This window comes from Sceloporus occidentalis, unplaced genomic scaffold (assembly GCF_023333645.1).
Source record: "Sceloporus occidentalis isolate IW3139 unplaced genomic scaffold, rSceOcc1.0.p SCAF_23, whole genome shotgun sequence".
NCBI lineage: Eukaryota > Metazoa > Chordata > Lepidosauria > Squamata > Phrynosomatidae > Sceloporus > Sceloporus occidentalis.
This window is the reverse complement of record NW_028317003.1, coordinates 4331195-4348934: the sequence shown is the minus strand read 5'-3', so window position 1 is coordinate 4348934 and position 17740 is coordinate 4331195. Positions and strand designations below refer to the sequence as shown.

The window sequence follows — 17740 nt, the reverse complement described above, 5'->3', positions numbered from 1 at the left end:
AGAAAACAGAATTTAGCTAATTTATGTTTTGCATATAGTTTTATGTTTGTGTATGTATATATGTGCAAGGTTCCTCACTGACTATTCCCAAAGCGGACTCCACTGCTATCAAATCTGCTGTGGGCCCTAGCCCCAGATCTTTTGGAGACCTAGCAACGCCCCTTCATCTATGACCCTTCATCTATGACCCTTTGAGTAGCAGGGAAGTATGTACCATTAATGCCTATACAGAGCCATATATTAAAGGAACACTCCAGTGTCCCAGGTAGCTTTACCAAATAAGAATGCATATCAGAGTACTTTGTGAGTACTTTATGCATTTCTTAAAATGTTAAATAAAATACTTATGGAGAAGTTATAGCTCCAAAGCTGAAGTGGAATGTCTCCTTTGTGGTTTGTGAAACTGATTGGAGCTGACTGGCAACTGGTATACCAAGTATCAGTAGATGTGTTCATGGCAAACGGCAAATAGCTGGTTGGCAAGGCAAGGGGTAAATGTATATGGAGTGGAGAAAACATGGAAATTAAAAGGGACCAAAGAGCATATGATCGCTGAAGTGGCCCTTTAAATACTAGGCCTTTTTAAGTGTTTTTATTTACCTCTAAGATTGTCAGTGGGAAGATTTCATACCATCGACATTATAAATATTAAACTCTGATTTACAGCCAGATAGTTGAAACGATTCATGTGTTTGTGTCCTACAAGAGTTGTTGGCATGCAATGTGCATTATGGAGGGCCATCTCTGCCGGAGTTGTCCCTGTGTGTGTCCATGGAAACCTGGCAGCAAAGTGTCCATGCCCTCAGAACGGGCAGCTTGGATTGGGCTTTCCATCCTTCATTTTGGGTTGCCATATCAGAAAGGTACCAGCTAAACTATTGTTTCAATAAACTGATTACATGCCATGAGACATTTTTCTATTGCTGGGCTGTAAATAAAGTACCAGATTAGTGGGTACCCTACTTACACTTGATGTCATGCAAATGTTGGAAGTGGATGGACATGGCATTTTAAAGTTCTGGTAAGATAATGTGTTTGCAGTGTTAAAATATTTACTGTATGCCGTATTTATTATTTGTGGACGGTTGTAGATAGCACAGAAAGAGAGATGTTGGGACGCTTAAGATCTATGTAATGATATATTGTGGTTTGCTCTTAGGAAGTTAAATGGAAGCTGTATGGAGCATCTCAAAACGACAAGACACTAATCTGCCAGAGAGATGCTGACCAAATAATGAAAGCTGTGTAAGTAAACCGAGAATATACTAATTACTTGTTAATTGCTAAGCCATTAAGCCTTTTTTAATTTGTGATGCCACAATGAAGTATAGGTCGACTGTAGTTAAAACCTTCTAGTCTTCTTAAACTTTGAGTACATCTACCAGGAAGTCTTTTGATGTTGAAAGTTACGATTTAATATATATATAGTAACACTGCAGACTGCTACGGTAATGCCATACTAATTATAGTATGATTATCTAAACCAAAGGTTAAGTGTGTTTCTTGTGTTTAGCTTTAATTATGTTAATAGTTTGCTGTTTTGAAAAGATAGACATGGGCTATAAGATAAAATAAGGGTTTATTTAGTAAGGCGGCCGCTGCTAGAAGAGTTTTGTTTGAACTCACTGACTATATAATGCATTGTGAAGGGCCATCCATGGCCCTGCCAAAGTTGAGTCAATAAGGTTGCTTTCAGAAAATCTAATGCATTATACAGAGACAGCTCAGCCTTTGTTCAAGGCTATTCTTAATAATAGATAGTGAAGTTGGTAAGCCTAAACTACAACTCACCTGCAAACTATCTTAAAAACTCTCACTTTTGTGAATAAACCCTAGAGTTGAAGCAATACTTTAAAATATGTTTTAATTTGAGATTTTGTAAAAGAAATGGAAATGCACCTATTATAATTTTTTTAATGTATTTAAAGCGTACAAGCGTCGATGTCTGGATTTATGTTTTTTTGTTTGTTTTATAGACAAAGGAAGTTTCATCTTCAAACTCTCAGAGAGCTGTCTGAAGTCCAGAAAATGACCCCAAGAGAAAGGATGAGGTTAAGGAAGTTAAATGCTGCTGATGAGAAGGCAAAGAGACTAAAGTAAGAGAAATCTTGATGTCACACTATTAGCAAAACAATGACCTATGTTCTCGTTATATTTACCAATTAATGAAGCAATGTATTTGTGAAGTAAATGACACACCAATGTGACCTCACATAAGATACATTTTAAAAAATTCAATATTATTATGAAGCTTGATCATGAATGCCAGCAATAAGGTATTGTGAATCTTAGAACATAAGCTTATTTTCTGTCGTTGTCTTTTCAGTTCTTTTTCTGGATTTAGCATTGTAAGGCTTGTGATACGCTGCAGAAATATATGTAAGGATGGAAATGTTCTCACTAGTCAAAAGCCAGAATTCAAGGTTTGCTGGTTTGATGGTGTATTTAGGCACACAATATATTCAAATATATTTACAATTAAGGTACTCTAGAAATAGCATGAATATCCACTTAGTAGCAAACTGAAATAAACTGAAATACACAATTTGGCTCAGTATTAGAGAGGTTAGGAAGGTATCATTCATAATAATGTATTCATCATAATAACGTATTCATTGCTTATGTACCTCATCAGACACACGAGATTTGCTTTCCATTGGAAAGCAAAACAAATAGCTTGGATTAGTTAATGTTGACAATTACTACCTCTTTGTGTATCATGTGAAATTGCGATTTAAATGATGCTTAATCAGTCCTAGAGTAACTTTATTTGAAGTCAGAAGGTACTTGTTACTGCACAGTAAAGAGACTTGTTACAATGCAGTGGAATTAGTCACAAAGTAAAAGTTGATATTTAGCTATAACAAAAAATTGGAAATTATTATTATTTAATTAATCCATTTAAAATATAAAATAAAATGTGGGTAAAACGCTATGTCTTTTTTGTTACAATGAATGTTATATTGAAAAAACACAGAATCCTAATGACCTTCAATTGACAGTATTCTATTAAATACAAACGCCCATACTTCTGTATTCCAAAATAAGAATGAAAACAAAAATGCAACCTTTAAATGATTGCGGATAAAAATGGTACCAATCATCCATCTCTGAAATTGCTGCTGTCATTTGTTCCAGACTGTATTGATAGTTGGAAATGTTTTATTTATAAACCCACACATAACTAGTTCTGAATTTTGTTTAGCAGTTTTGTAAATATCCCAAAAAAATATTTTCCCCCTATGCATTATAAGATCGGTTCCTTATTAACAAGTGACATTTATCAATTCTGATCTTTTTTTGTTTTTTTTTCAACAGACAGCTTGCAGAGGAAAAATATCAAGAAAATCAGAGGAGAATGCAAGAACTGAGAAGTCGCAATTTTCAACGACATAGTATTGATGTGCTTCACGTAAGTGACAATTATACTACCACCACCTTTTAACAAAAAAGTGGTTATTACAGCTATAGAAATTAGATTTCCCCTCTCCATTTGGAAACTTCTAACATGGTATTAATCATGTCTGCATAAAACCAACAAAGTTTTCTTCTCAAAAATAATATACCTCTAAAATTAATTAAATTAGGCAACTGCAAGAATATAATGTCATTGGGCTTCAACTGGACAAAGTGGCTTTATGGACATCGATGTTGAGTTTGGAGGCCATATTGCGTCAATGCCATTACATAAAAGGGTATTAAATAAAGCTATTTATATGACATAAGTCATTGTGCCAGTACAAGAGACCAAGTCCTTGGTCATTGGAGTTACATATGAGAACATTATGATAGCATCCAGTTGTATGTTCCTGTTGACTAGACGATTCAGTTGGTTGCTGGAGTGAAAGGTTTTCGAACATGAACCACATATATAGACTCCCAGTGTTTCTCTTATAGATAGTTTTATTATATGGCTGTGTAGGGGGATGATAGGAAAATGGAAAAAATGGAAATGGAATTTAGGCTTTATTTTGCTGGAAAATAATAAAAAATGCTTGATTCAGCACAAATAGCACTTTAATACTTTCACTAGCAGCAGCTTGCAAGCCTTTAATTCCTTAAGGAGGACCTGTTCATTCTGCCCTGGTGTGAAAACAGCAGATCACAATTGATAAAAAGCCTGTGGCTTTATCAGAGAAAATGGGACATCCATCTCCAGCTACAGCAGTGGATGAGCCTTAATAACCACCAGGTCTTTATTACCCAAGCTGCACTTGTAAGGGTAATTATCCTATTCCTTACTCAGCAAGTACAGGACAAATGAGTGACAAATGAGGTAACAATGTAACTTGACACAGGGCTCACCCTGTCACAATCCACCTCAATGATTTTCTAATCTTCTATTGCTCCATAAGGAGTATTGGTCATAAAACTGTCACTGGTCATTCATTGTTCTTAAAGCAATAACACCACCAACCTTTAACTGATTAACTGTCAATCTCCGTAACTGATACGGTCCAATTTAAGATTTAGTTTTGTGGTAGCCTGCAGGTAACCAGTTACATCAGGAAAATGAACCGTCTCACTTGTCATTCTACTAGCCAAACCACTAAACTGATGACACAAGGCATGCATAATTCATGTTTGTTCTAAATTGTGATTTCATTAACTCAAGCCAACCTATAAATGTGGCTTAAAAACATAGCATTGTGCTTATAATTTCTTTCCTTTATAACTTTTAAGGTATTTCCCAGGGATCAGTTACTTATAAATGTGTTTGAGTTGATATAGCAGCCTACTTGATGATCACCATGTGAAATGTATATGTGTCCTTCCAAAAATATATAAATATATCAGATATGGGAACGGCAGTAGGTAGCATTACTAGCATACATTTGAAAGACATGATTATGCCTCTATACAAAACATTAGTTAGTCCTTGTTTAGAATATGCAGTTTCATGTTTGGTAGCAATTCGTGTAAAAGTGATTGAATGGGAGTGCAAAGAAATTGTGATTTTTAGCGATTTTGGGATTTATTAACACTACAAAAAGGGTCTCGATGGGTGACCTCATCACAATGCACAGATACATTTGAGGTTGTTAAGATCCTTGCAAGTGGGATCTTCATTTAAAGGGCAAGTAACAAAGAAAAACATTCTTGGCAATAATAGCTGTAAAGCTCTGGAGTGTATTGTGGAGGCATAATGCTTAAAAAGATGTTTTTGCCTTCATTTGGATCAGTGCAGTAAGGCATTTTCTTGATAGACTGAAGTCCATGGAGATGTATTTTTTCAATCTTACTAACCATGTATCTATGTAATGTTTACGTGCATGGACTTTTACCATTAAATAGTGTAATACATTTTGGACTGGTCATTTATCTTAATCCCATTTTTCCCTTAAATGTGAATTTTACTTGTTAGTCTCTGTTGAAACATGCATATAGATGGCACTAATGTTCCGTTCATTATGCCTGAGCACAGCTTCCTAATCAAACAGAGGCATAGTTGAATGAGTCACCAGTTTCCATAATCAATAGATATTTCATGTAGACGAGCTAATTTTTTATTTCAATTTTTATTTTTTGTAACATAATCATGTAGACACAGTATGTGAAATTGTATTAAACCTCACTGCACTTATTTTATTTGTTACTTTTCTTTAGTACTTTATATAATTACAAATTGTGGCTGCCTAATAAGAATGGGTGTTTCTAAGCTCTTAAGCTACTTTTTTTTAAATCACACGTGCGCAAACGGTGACATTCTTTTAATTGCATGTTTTCAGTAAGTTTATCAGGATTTTATGATTGTTATAGGGTCAGATATTACTAGCCACATAATGATCTCATTAATAAATGCTTAGCAAGCATCGTAAAATACACTGTAATTAGACAGTATTAGGTAGCTTGGGGATAAGGGGCAGTTTCTTACTAATACAAAACACAAACAATTGCTTTCTGACATGGGAGGTAAGGTGAGAGCGGTTCTGCATGTAGAATATATCATAAAGCAGGGGTGTCCAACCTGCGGCCCTCTATCTGCTACATCTCCCATCCTCCTCAGCCAGCCCCTTAGCTGAAAGAGCATTATGGGAGATGTAGTTCTGCAGCAGCTGGAGGGTCGCAGGTTGGACACCCCTGCCATAAAGAGTACTTTCCAATTTTTCCATATTTTATACCATACTAAGTACCATCAAGTACCATAGCTGTTAATTTAGAAGGAGAAATAAAATATGCAGCTAATGCAAAGTTTATTTAGTATTTTCCCAAAGAGACAAACATTCCGTCTTGATCACAAAGGCAGTTTTTTCCTCTGGATCAATATTTCCTAAGGGTTAAGTAAAACTGTTTAACCCAGAATGCTTATGTTTTCTACGAAGGCAGCCATCTTTTTTGAAAGAAATACCTGAATCCACTAAAACTTTTAGATGGAACTATGCTCCATTGGTAATGTTTAGGATTATTAATGGATAGTTGTGTTTAGTTTGCTTCCCAGCTTCAAACTGTGATTGCAAAGAATAACATTGAAATTCTGTAGTTTATACATCCTCAGTGTATTAGATGTAGGAAGAGTTCACCCTTTGGATAATTGTTTTAATGATTTGGTTTGTAGGACCCCGATGCACCAAATCATCTGATACAGTCAGGGCCAGTGGGTGCAAGACACTGCCAGTCTAATGATCAGCAGAATGAACATGAACAGATACCCGACAGATTGTGTGTATCTGAGCCTACCGATCGGGGTAAGTAGAAAACATTCAGTCTACATGACATTAAAGTATGTTTTGTTATAAGGATAGTGTGCCATGTGGAGCATGCATACAACAAATATATCGTTAAGACCTTCTTTTGTATTAACACAAAAAATCATTCTATAGACAAAAGTGTTGGGACTCCTGACCATTACACCAGCAGAGACTTTTATCGCATAGCATTCTTGGTCCCTCTTTTGTAGCTGTAACAGCTTCCACTCTTCTGGGAGGGCTTCCACAAGATTTTGGTGTTCTGTGGGAATCTTTGCCCATTCATACAGTAGAGCGTTTGTGAGGTCAGGGATTAATGTTGGAAGAGAAGATCTGGCTCGCAATCTGTGCTCCAGTTCATCCCATTCGATGGGGTTGAAGTCAGGGCTCTGTGCGGGCCTTGACTAGTTCTTTCACACCAAACTCATCCAACCATGTCTTTATGGACCTTGCTTTGTTCAGTGGGGCTCAGTCATGCTGGAATAGAAACTGGCCTTCCTCAAACTGTTCCCACAAAGTTCAAAGCATAGCATTGTCCAAAATCTCTTGCTATGTCCCCTTCAGCATTTAGGACAATACCATGCGTCCAACTTTGTTGTAGAATATGAAGACAACTATTCTTTGCTAATGGTAATATTTCTGTTTTAATGTACTAATTAAAGTACAGTTTTGGAGTAATGTGTATGTTTTAATATGATAATGTGTTAATTCACTACCTTGAGTTACCTTGCAAGCCATGACATAAATACTACTTCTAAACCTGCCAGGATTCCACCCTGCCAGCCTGGACTATGTGATAATTATACACATGTCGTGTCTATCTGCAGCCCCTAGTGGCCACTCTTTCCTCTCAGGAGCACCCATTTCTGATTACTTGGGACAGCTGAGCCACAGCTCTGCCCTTATATGCTTACTCTGCCCTTCAGTCTGGACCTTTACATTGAAGTGTATTTAGCTTTGCTGTTTCTCTGCTCCCTGGTCCTGACTACGTGTGCCCTTCCTGAGGGCTGCCTGCCATATGCCCTTCCTGAGGGCTGCCTGCCGTGTGCCCTGCTCTAGGGCTCCTACGGTGTGCCCTACCTGAGGGCTGTATGCCGTGATGTGCTCTGCCTGAGGGCTGCCTGCCGTATGCCCTGCCTGAGTGCTGTCAGCCATGTGCCAGCCGTGCTCCTTGTCTTAGAAGTTCTGCTCTGTGGTCCCCTCTCCGAAGTCCACTCCGTGGTCCCCTCTCTGAAGTCCGTATCCTGCCGTGGTCCCCCTCTCCGAAGTCCATATCCTGCTGTGGTGCATCACGCTTATAGTCCTGTTTCTCCTGTTCTGTCAGCACACTCCAATATAGGCTTTTTTGTATATACATACCTACAGCCTCCTGTGTCTTTATTTGCCTGTCTGTACCTACTAATCAGTTATGATGCATCACGGGGTACAGACAGAACCCGTGATATCCCCTGCAACTGGGCTCCTACCCGCCCTGCTTGTCCGGGTCCTGACAAAACCATACTTCATCTTGTGTGTAGTGGACATTTTGGTGATTCCTATATTATGCTGATTGACATCAGTTGTGGGGAGATGATAAATTGTTAGTTTGGTTGTCACTTGTTGTCTGTTGCTGTATGTTTGTATTTCAATAATTCGGTTTTGGCCCAGGAGAGTTTTATGTCAGTTATATTTTGAGGGGTAGTTGGGTTACACTGTACTATTTGGATGAGGAGTGTTTTATATCCATTGGGAAAGCATGTGTGTGGCCGTCTTAAAATTGTTACAGCCAGGGCATGAGAGGTTACACTGCAGAGAGGTAGTAGAGACTTTTTACCATTACATTACCAAATATCTAATTATAATCAAACCTGTGAGTTGCTAGTTTTATGATTTGATGAAAATTTCCACTAATGCAAGGTAATTCCCAAATCTTTGACACCAACATTTTTTTCCCTAGAAACAGTTAAACCAGAATCAAATAGATTCAGTATTTCAGTTTTACCGTTGTTCCATCGTATTCCCTTTCTTATTTAATTTCACCCTTTAGTCCCTCTTGTTTCATTTTATTAAACTTTATCCCAGTTTGCATTTGTATTTTCGGTGCCAAAGGATTCTATTTTGTTGTGTTATGCTCCCACAGTATGTTTTCTGTCAAATTATACAAAATACTGAATTTGAAACTTTCACTGAGGATTTAAAATAGTTGACCAATTGAGGTAAAAAAAACAACATCAAACTGTAAAATCATTTAAGACACATGGATTTTGTGAAATTCAATACTAAAATTAAGTAGTTTAACTACTATCTAGAAATCCCTTCCAATTTTATTACAAAATTCCACTCTCCCAGTAATGATATTAGCTAAACTATTTTGAACTAACATTGTTAAAAGTAGCTAATGGAGTCTCCAGACATGAGAAAATACAGTGGAAAAGTGGTCTGTCAATTAAGGAAACAATAACATTTATTGTGTGAAATATTATATTGTCTAGAGTAAAAGGCTTACTTCTTTTGGAAGAAAAAAAGATCTAAAAATGTTCTGACTTATTTGAATATCTTCAAATACCTCTTATTTTTTCCTTCTAAAACTTTAGTGTATTTGATAATTAGCTTTATCTTAGCTTTATATGCTAAAAACACTTTTTTAAAACCTTGATACATTTTTAAATTATCTTGGAAAAAAAACTAATGAAAAGCAGCAAAATGTTCCCAATCTACTTATAAAGCACGTATTTTAATTGCTTCTCTGGTTTAATCTGAATTTATTACTGTTTTATAGCAGCTGATACATACAGCTTTTGGGAGTATAATATTATGAAGCAAAAATATTTGAGCATTAAAGAAAATGTCATTTATTGCTATCTAAGATTAGTTTCCAAAAAAAGGTTTTCACGAGAAAGATCTCAAACGTTATTTTATAACTTCCCAGTTGTAATGGATAAGACTCTTATTAGATCATAAACCATATTTTGATTCTTTTTTTACTAATATGTTTTTGATTAAAAAAGTGATATAATAAAAAAAAAGTCTCATTACGTAGCATTCCTGTTACGCATCAGAAGATCATCATGGCTTCTTAAAAATATTATCTCTGGAGAAATTTGAACTTTGAAAGCATTAACGCAGATAAAATAAACTAAACTCACAGTTTCTAAAACATTAGAACAATTCTGTTAACCCTTAAAACTTTCTGCAGAACCCTGGCCCTGACATTGAGCGGAAAGGTTTTTTCTTTTAGACCTATTATGCAGGGCCATCTAGATCTCAGATTTTAGACATATCAAGCATTGAACAAAATCAATGATATTTGATATGGCTTTGTACTTTCAAATATGTTCAATATTCAGGGTCACATTATTTTGCTTTCTCTAGAGTTAGACATTTTGGTTATACAGAATTAAAAAGAGATTTCACTTTTAATGTTACCTTGTTGCAATGATCAACCTTGAATACTATCACAATGTAGTGTGTACGATTTTGTGGTGTAGGCAATTAAATAAATAATATGGAGGGATATAATTTCACTCTGGTTGGGAAGTACCCAAAATTATGTGTGTACTATTCCAGTGCTAATGACTTACAACTATAAGCTAATAAAAATTAGCTGTGTTTTATTTTTCTAGTATAGAAACATTCACTTAATACGAAAATAGTTAAGACTGGGGATGTGTGTCAAAGGGTAGTGGGGGATTGCACCTGGGTTGCTCAGTTCTAAAGATACCACTACCTTTTCTGGGGGTTTCTTCCAATACCACACTTTATGTGGATGTTCTGTGCATCCCTGCTTTTGTAGGACTAGACAGTGCACATCAAACATGCTGACCTTTGAGTGTGTTTTGGATTGTGTAATTAATGGGCCACATGTTCTTTTACCTCCCAAGGGATGAATGTTGCCAGCCTCTGATATGGATAAACCAGGGAGTAGGTAATGCGCATACCTGGAAACTCTCCAGGTTTGCCCCAGAAGATTCAGGGTCAGCCTCTATCTGTATATGGGAAGTAGCACTGTTGCATATACTCCCTGCCCCCTTTCCAGCATATTGGAATTTAGGTCAACCTCTGAATGCAGCTATCTTTGCCCTCTTGTAGCTTTCCTTGAACACTACAAGCCCTCTAAAAGCCTTGTGCCAGGCCATTTGCAAAGTTTTAAAAACACTTTCCCTTAAAACAGTTGCGTATCTAAAAGGGATGTGCGAGCGGTGAGGCCACCTCCCCTGTGCCGGTCTTCAGGTGCACGATGAGCAGGGCTGGTTGGGGAGATCACAATCCCTCCAACCGGCCCAACATTAGGGAGCGCAAGGTCTGTCGCTTTAGATCTCGACTTCCGTGCTCCCTAATCACTATGCACCTGCAAATGATGCTGAGCGCTGGGATACTCCCGCTCTCTGCATCAATAGCCGCCACGTAATCATTAGGAAGCACTAAAGTAGAGGTCTGAAATGACAGACTCCACGCTCCCACAACTGGATAGAAGATGGGAGATGATAGAAGATGAAAGATTAATAATGTAAAAGATGTGGAGACGGGGTGTATGGTTTGTATGTTTGTAAGTTGATGTGTGTAAGGACAGTGTATGTGTGTGTGTATGGGCAGGTGTGTGTAAGAGCAGTGTAGGTATTTGTGTGTTTGTAAGATAATGTATGTATGTGTATATGTGTGTGTAAAGGCAGGCTTGTGTAAGGGTAGTGTATGTGTATATGTGTCTTTATGGGCAGGTGTGTGTGAAGGCAGTGTGTGTGAACAGGTGTGTGTAAGGCTAGTGTCAATAAAATAACATCTGCAAAAAAAAATAGCTGAGCGCAAAAAGAGTCAGCTACAGCTCTGCTCACAACAACCAGGCGGCACGAGAGCCTGTCGCTCTGTCACTGCCCTTATTTGTAAACTATAAAGTATGATGCAATACTTGAGGAAGAGAGGAAAACTTTTGAAAGCTTGTCTATTTTTAAGTATTATGTAAATCTACTATAAAAAGCATCATTGCATACCGCAAATTGGCATCTTATTTACATATATTTATTTAGTTTTTTCAGTGGCATGATTTAGTGGTGGAACTTATTAGTGCCTCCCCAGTTTTGACTGTGGTATCTTATATGCCCCCCTATATCTTGTTTCTAGAGTCGCCACTGATTAGGGACAATAGAACAATATTATTTATTGTATTATTATTATTTATTGTTTTATATAGCGCCATCAAATTCCGTAGCGACATTTGGCCTTCTAGAGGTTAGTACAGACACAGCGGATGGTACAATAATAACAATGTTATTATATAATGATCCAGACACAGACGGTGGCGTAGCATGAGTCCCATAATTATATTGTGATCCAGACACTAACGAGGGTACATCATGGCTCCTATCTTTATATAGTGAGCAAGACACGGACAGTGGCACAGTATAACTCATATCGTTATGTAGAAAGCTAGACACAGATGCTAGTACAGCACAACTCCCTTCACTATATACTGAGCCAGACATCGACGGTGGTACAGCATAGCTCCCATCTCCCATCATAATTTTCACTTGCATTTTGTTGCTTTTTTAGTCTTTCACACTCTCACTCACTCTCACTCTTACTCACTCTCTCTCACTTACACTCACTCTCAATATATGGATACTTTCTCCGCCGACTGCTTCCCTTTCTTTTTCTATCTTCTTTTTTTCGTCCACTTCTGCCCGGTTTTAGCCCTGCTGACAAGGCCTTCCCTGAGCGGTTCTACAAAAAAACAGAAGAGGGTATGTGCAGAGGCTCCATACTTTTGCGGTGAAGTGCATGGGAAGCCCTGGTCAGAGGAAAGGAGAAAAGGAAGACAGAATAGGAAGAAGTAAAGAGACTTCACAAACCTCACCTCTTGTACTGCGCTTTCCGCCCCACACCCACAAGGGCCGATTTCTTTGAAATGTTTCCTTTAAATTACCTATATTCATTTAGATCACGAATGGGGCCTTCATAAGTTTACTATTATGGCCAGGAATGTTGTGTAAAAGTACCATAAGGCTAGATGGCACTCTCACAAGCACTTTTGTATCTGTATGTGTTAATGTATATTTGTTGTGTATGTATCATCTACCCCATTTAAAATGCACATCACTGCATACTTTTTTTGGCACTTAATAAGTAAAATGTATCAATAATAATAATCACCTCTTACTCAAACCAGTTCCGTCACACTCCAACCTGTCATGCAGAGCAGAAATGGGAGTGCTCTTGGGACCAGCCCCAAGACAAAAGCCCCTAACTTGGAAAGGAGGATAAGATCAAGAATTCACATAGTACTGAAAAGTCAAACTTATAAAACTTCACAAATTACTTGGAGCCTTTTGAGAAGCTGAATATTAAGCAATATTGTTGGCATTTCATTTATCAAACTTAGCTACGATAACTGGGGATATCTCTTGTGCTCATGTTAGTTCCCATGTATCACACTTTATTATTTATCTTTCCCCTCCTGTCAGATTTCTTAATGTAAATTGTTATTAGAAGAGGCTGCGAATATGATAAGAATGCACTGTAATATTGTTTGTGTGTATTCTAGTCATTTGTTTCCATTACCCAACAGCACCTTGAGTTGTTTTACAATGCCAATAGAAGCTTATAACAATAAAATAAAATTTGTGTATATATATATATATGTACACATATATATTTACTAGCACAACTTATACTATATATAAGCAGGGCCGGCCAAAGACATTGTGCTGCCTGGGGCAAAGTGTGAAATGCTGCCCCCCCATATGTGTGGTGTATAGTCCCCACTATAATGAAATCCGCAATTGTGTTTCACAAACTCCGAAGAACCAATTTAAGTTTCCTTTTTCATAATATATTCAGATTGAAAAAGAGTAAATAACACGATACCTTCACTTTTCCTCACACTGATTTCTGGAGTTTTGTCCTTTGAAGTGACTAGAAATTCAGGAAGGCGTTTTATCTCTGGATAAATAAAAATTACAAAGTTCTATTTATCCCTACAGTAAGTAAAGTGCCAGCAAACAGATAACCAGATACACACCAGGACAGGCTCTGCCACACCGACACCCAAACACACAAACCAGGACAGGCTCTGCCACACTGACACCCAGACAAATAGAGACAGACTCTGCCATACTGACACCCAGACACACACACCAGGACAGGCTCTGACACCCAGACAAATAGAGACAGACTCTGCCATACTGACACCCACACCCAGACACACACACCAAAACAGGCTCTGCCACACCGACCCCCAAACACACACACCAGGACAAGCTGAGCCATACTGACACCCACACACACACACACACCAGGACAGGCTTTGCCACACTGACACCCAGACACACACACCAGGACAGGCTCTGCCACACTGACACCCAGACACACATACCAGGACAGGCTCTGCCACACCGACCCCCCAAACACACACACCAGGACAGGCTCTGACACCCAGACACACACACCAGGACAGGCTCTGCCACACCGACCCCAAACACACACACCAGGACAGGCTCAGCCACATCAGGACGGGATAAGCTACTAAGAGCATAAAAAAATACTTTCCACATTGCTGCTTGTTGTGTGTTTGCCTCCTTTGTGTATCTGTGCCCCCAGCCAGGCCCCTTTGTGCATTTTGCCCCAACACACCCCTGTCTATTGATTTATTTGATGCCCCCAGCCAGCCCCCCTCCCTTGTGTTTTGATGCCCCCCCTTTTGTACTGGTTAATTGTAATTCTCCCCATACCCATGTGTATTACCCCCCCTTTGTGTATAGATTGTCCTAACCACCCTGTTGTGTACTTATGTCCCCAGCCACCCTCTAGGGGCATGAATATGTCTCTCCGTCCGTCTATCACCTCAATTATTATATATTTTTTAAATACTTACTTTTTCTGCTGGCTTTCTTCCACTGATGTGCGCTTCTCCCTCGAAATCTTCTCCTTGTCACGCGGTGACAAGCAACAGTTCTGCGTGAGCCCACCTCCTTGAGCGTCACGGCGCATCTTTAAGGGGGCGGGACAAAGAGCCGAACTGATCGGCATGCAGGCAAGCCGACCGCTTTCAAATAATTAAACAGAGGCGGTTTTACAGCTGTTTTAAAACCGGCAGCCGCATCGGATGCAAAAAAAAAAAACGGCGCTTGGGGAGGCAAAGTGCCGCCTCTTCAAAAGTGTCGCCTGGGGCAATTGGCCGGCCCTGTATATAAGTGAGATACTGACTTGCAATGGCCTGCACATTTTTGGATAACAGGTCCCCTTTAAGTCAGCTTGGCTTATCATCTGAGGTCTTTCCCATAAAACATGCCCAAGCTCTAAAGCCTGACTCATTATGGATGGTCAAATGGAAAAAAGATTTAGGTAAGTTCCAACCTTTCACACATGATAGATTAAAACCGAGATTGCAACGGTTCAATCCCCCATGGACTTGTTTTATTTTAACGGTTTGGGCCACTACCTGATGCTTTTCTAAGTGTTAAAGTGTTAAAACTATGTTTCATATAGCCATAGTGTTTATAGAGTAAAGACAACTTTATATGGTGTTTTGTGATTGGATCATTTTTTTGGTTTTACTTAGTATCCAGGTGGGGGTTTGGGGGGCTTGATTTGTACAGATAATAGAGAGAAGCATATATTTTGCCCCCCAAAACAAGGACAGAAGGTGTCTACAGCATGTGTGTTAATTGACAAGCTTAAGTTCATGTCTACAAATGCTCGCAGTTTAGGCAATAAGATCCACAAACGTATGTAGATTTAATGTGGCTGTTACTGAGACATGAAAAAGACTGGGACATAGCAATATCAGGGTACTTTTTATATAGAAAAGACAGGTGGTCCTATATATATATACACAAGTTAGGGGGAGAACATAGTTTTGGTTACATTACAATTAGTATTAGGAAATAGCTAAAATGACAGTGAAGGGGGAAGTTATAATCATGGCTGGTTGTGCCCGGAGTGCAGATATTCACAATGCCCTGCTGGGATTATCTGTAAAACAAGTAGTTGAGGAGCCAACTTGTAATGATGCCATGGATTTAGTGTTCACAAATGGAGATTTGGTATCGGATGTTACTGTAGGTAAATAATTGGGATCTAGTGATCACCAGTCATGTAGTTTAATATATGAACAGTGACACCAAACAAAAAAGTTTTAGATTCTCCAAAAACTGACTTTTCTAAAATAAGAATATGTGTAAAGGAGTCATCATTAGACTAGGGCCGTTTAAATGGAGTCCAGGAGAAATTGGGTTCTTAAAAAGTTGAATTATTAACAGATAATTGCATTAGTTAGATTAAAAACAAAAGAAGTAAGGTATATAGAAGAGGATAAAGGAATAGCAGACATTCTTATTGATTTTTTTTTATTATTTACAGATCAAAATAAAGGAAAGGGACCTCAGTTACGAAAAAAGGCTAATGAGTCAGTCGACACATATGAGTTTATAGATAAAGAGGCTCTACTTCAGCTGTCTAAAGTAAAGAGAAATAAATTGGTGGGGCCTGATGGGATAAACGCAAAGTTATAAAAAAAATAGCTTAGTAGTGTTCTAGCAAGACCATTAATGAATTTATTTAACCAATCATTGTTAATGGGAGTAGTCCCAGAAGATTGGAAATTAGCAAATGTTGTGCCCATTCACAAGAAATGCAGAAGGGAGAAAACTACAGGCATGTGAGTCTTACATCACTAGTCTCAAGATCAAAAACAACATGGGTTTACTTCAGGGAGATCATGCCAAAATAATCAGTAGACTAGATTTTTAGTAAGGCTTTTGACCCTGTTCCACATAGAAAACTGCAATTTCCTAGTTTAGATCCCAATATTGTTGAATGAATTAGGCAGTGGCAGAGTTGTAGTCAATGGGCATACCTGGGAATTGGTGGGTGAAGCACCGCTTCTCTGGGTCAAGACTCGAATCCTCGGGGTAGCGGGAGCAGGGTCTTGACACGCCCCGCTCCCCGCCCATTTTCTTTTTAAAAGGGAAGGTTTCCCACTGACGTCAGTGAGAGTCCTGGCCGCGTCCCGCAAGGGAAGTCTCCGGGTAGCCAGAGACCACAAGTTCCCAGGTATGTCAGTGGGGTATATTCGAAACAAAGGTTTTTGTTACCAGTGGGGTACATCGGGGATCTCTACTTGGCCTCATTCTCTTTAATATTTTTTATTAGTGATACTGCATTATTACCTGAATGGTAATGTGTGCCTTTTTGCTGATGACACAAAGATTTGCAACAGGGTTGAAGTTCCCGGAGCGATAAACCAAATGGCAAATGGTAAACTGGAAAAATGGTCCGAGCTGTGGCAATTGACATACAATGTGGATAAATGCAAAGTTTGAATGTTTGATACTGTCCTAACCTCAACGTGTGAGGAAAGGGATTTAGGGGTAATTATTTCTGAGGTGGGTAGACAATGCAGTAGAGCAGCAGGGAATGCTAGCAGAATGCTTGGTTGTATAGGGAGATGTATTACCAGTAGAAAGGGAAAGAGAGAAAGTAGAAAGTGCTCATGCCGTTGTACAGAGCACTGGGGAGACCTCACTTAGAGTCTTGTGTACAGTACTGGAGACCGTATCTCCGGAAGGCTAAAGATACTTTGGAGAAAGTTCAGTGAAGGGCTATTATTCATGGACTGCAGGAAAAAAAAACTTACCAGGAAAGGTTAAAGGATCTTATATAGCCTGGAACTAAGATGTGACCGAGGGGGGATATGATAGAAACATTTAATACTTAAAGGGGAATCAACATGAAGGATGAAGAGAGTTTATTTAAAGACGAAACACTACCAGAACAAGAGGCTGCCAGTATGTTCTTGGTCATTTTATTACTGGGTCACTTGGCTAGACTGGCTCCCGTAGCTGAATGTTGTCAGGCCTCCATGGAATTTATTTATACACAAGCTAAGAAGCTCATAAGTTATGTGGCAATATTGCATCTTAATGTATTATTGCAATAAATCTTTGTCACATTTATAAATTTGTCCACTGCATCCTCTAATGGGTCTCATAGATCAGTGGGGACCCGAACCAGCATAAGGTGGTTGAATGGTTCCACACCTACAGAATGATTTTTTTTTTAATAGGGTTTTATTACATTTAATC

The 17740-nt window shown here is 38.6% G+C and overlaps 1 protein-coding gene across 1 annotated transcript in view; it reads left to right on the top strand.

The window, feature by feature from the left end:
* The window catches only part of LOC149300712 (serine/threonine-protein kinase Nek11-like), a 106530-nt gene that overhangs the window by 48943 nt on the left and 39847 nt on the right, over positions 1 to 17740 (top strand). The window contains exons 8-12 of the mRNA XM_089484765.1: positions 1160 to 1245; positions 1977 to 2096; positions 3319 to 3416; positions 5077 to 5081; positions 6557 to 6686. Of these exons, the coding sequence (XP_089340891.1) occupies positions 1160 to 1245; positions 1977 to 2096; positions 3319 to 3416; positions 5077 to 5081; positions 6557 to 6686 (439 nt within the window). The remainder of the gene's footprint in view (positions 1 to 1159; positions 1246 to 1976; positions 2097 to 3318; positions 3417 to 5076; positions 5082 to 6556; positions 6687 to 17740) is intronic.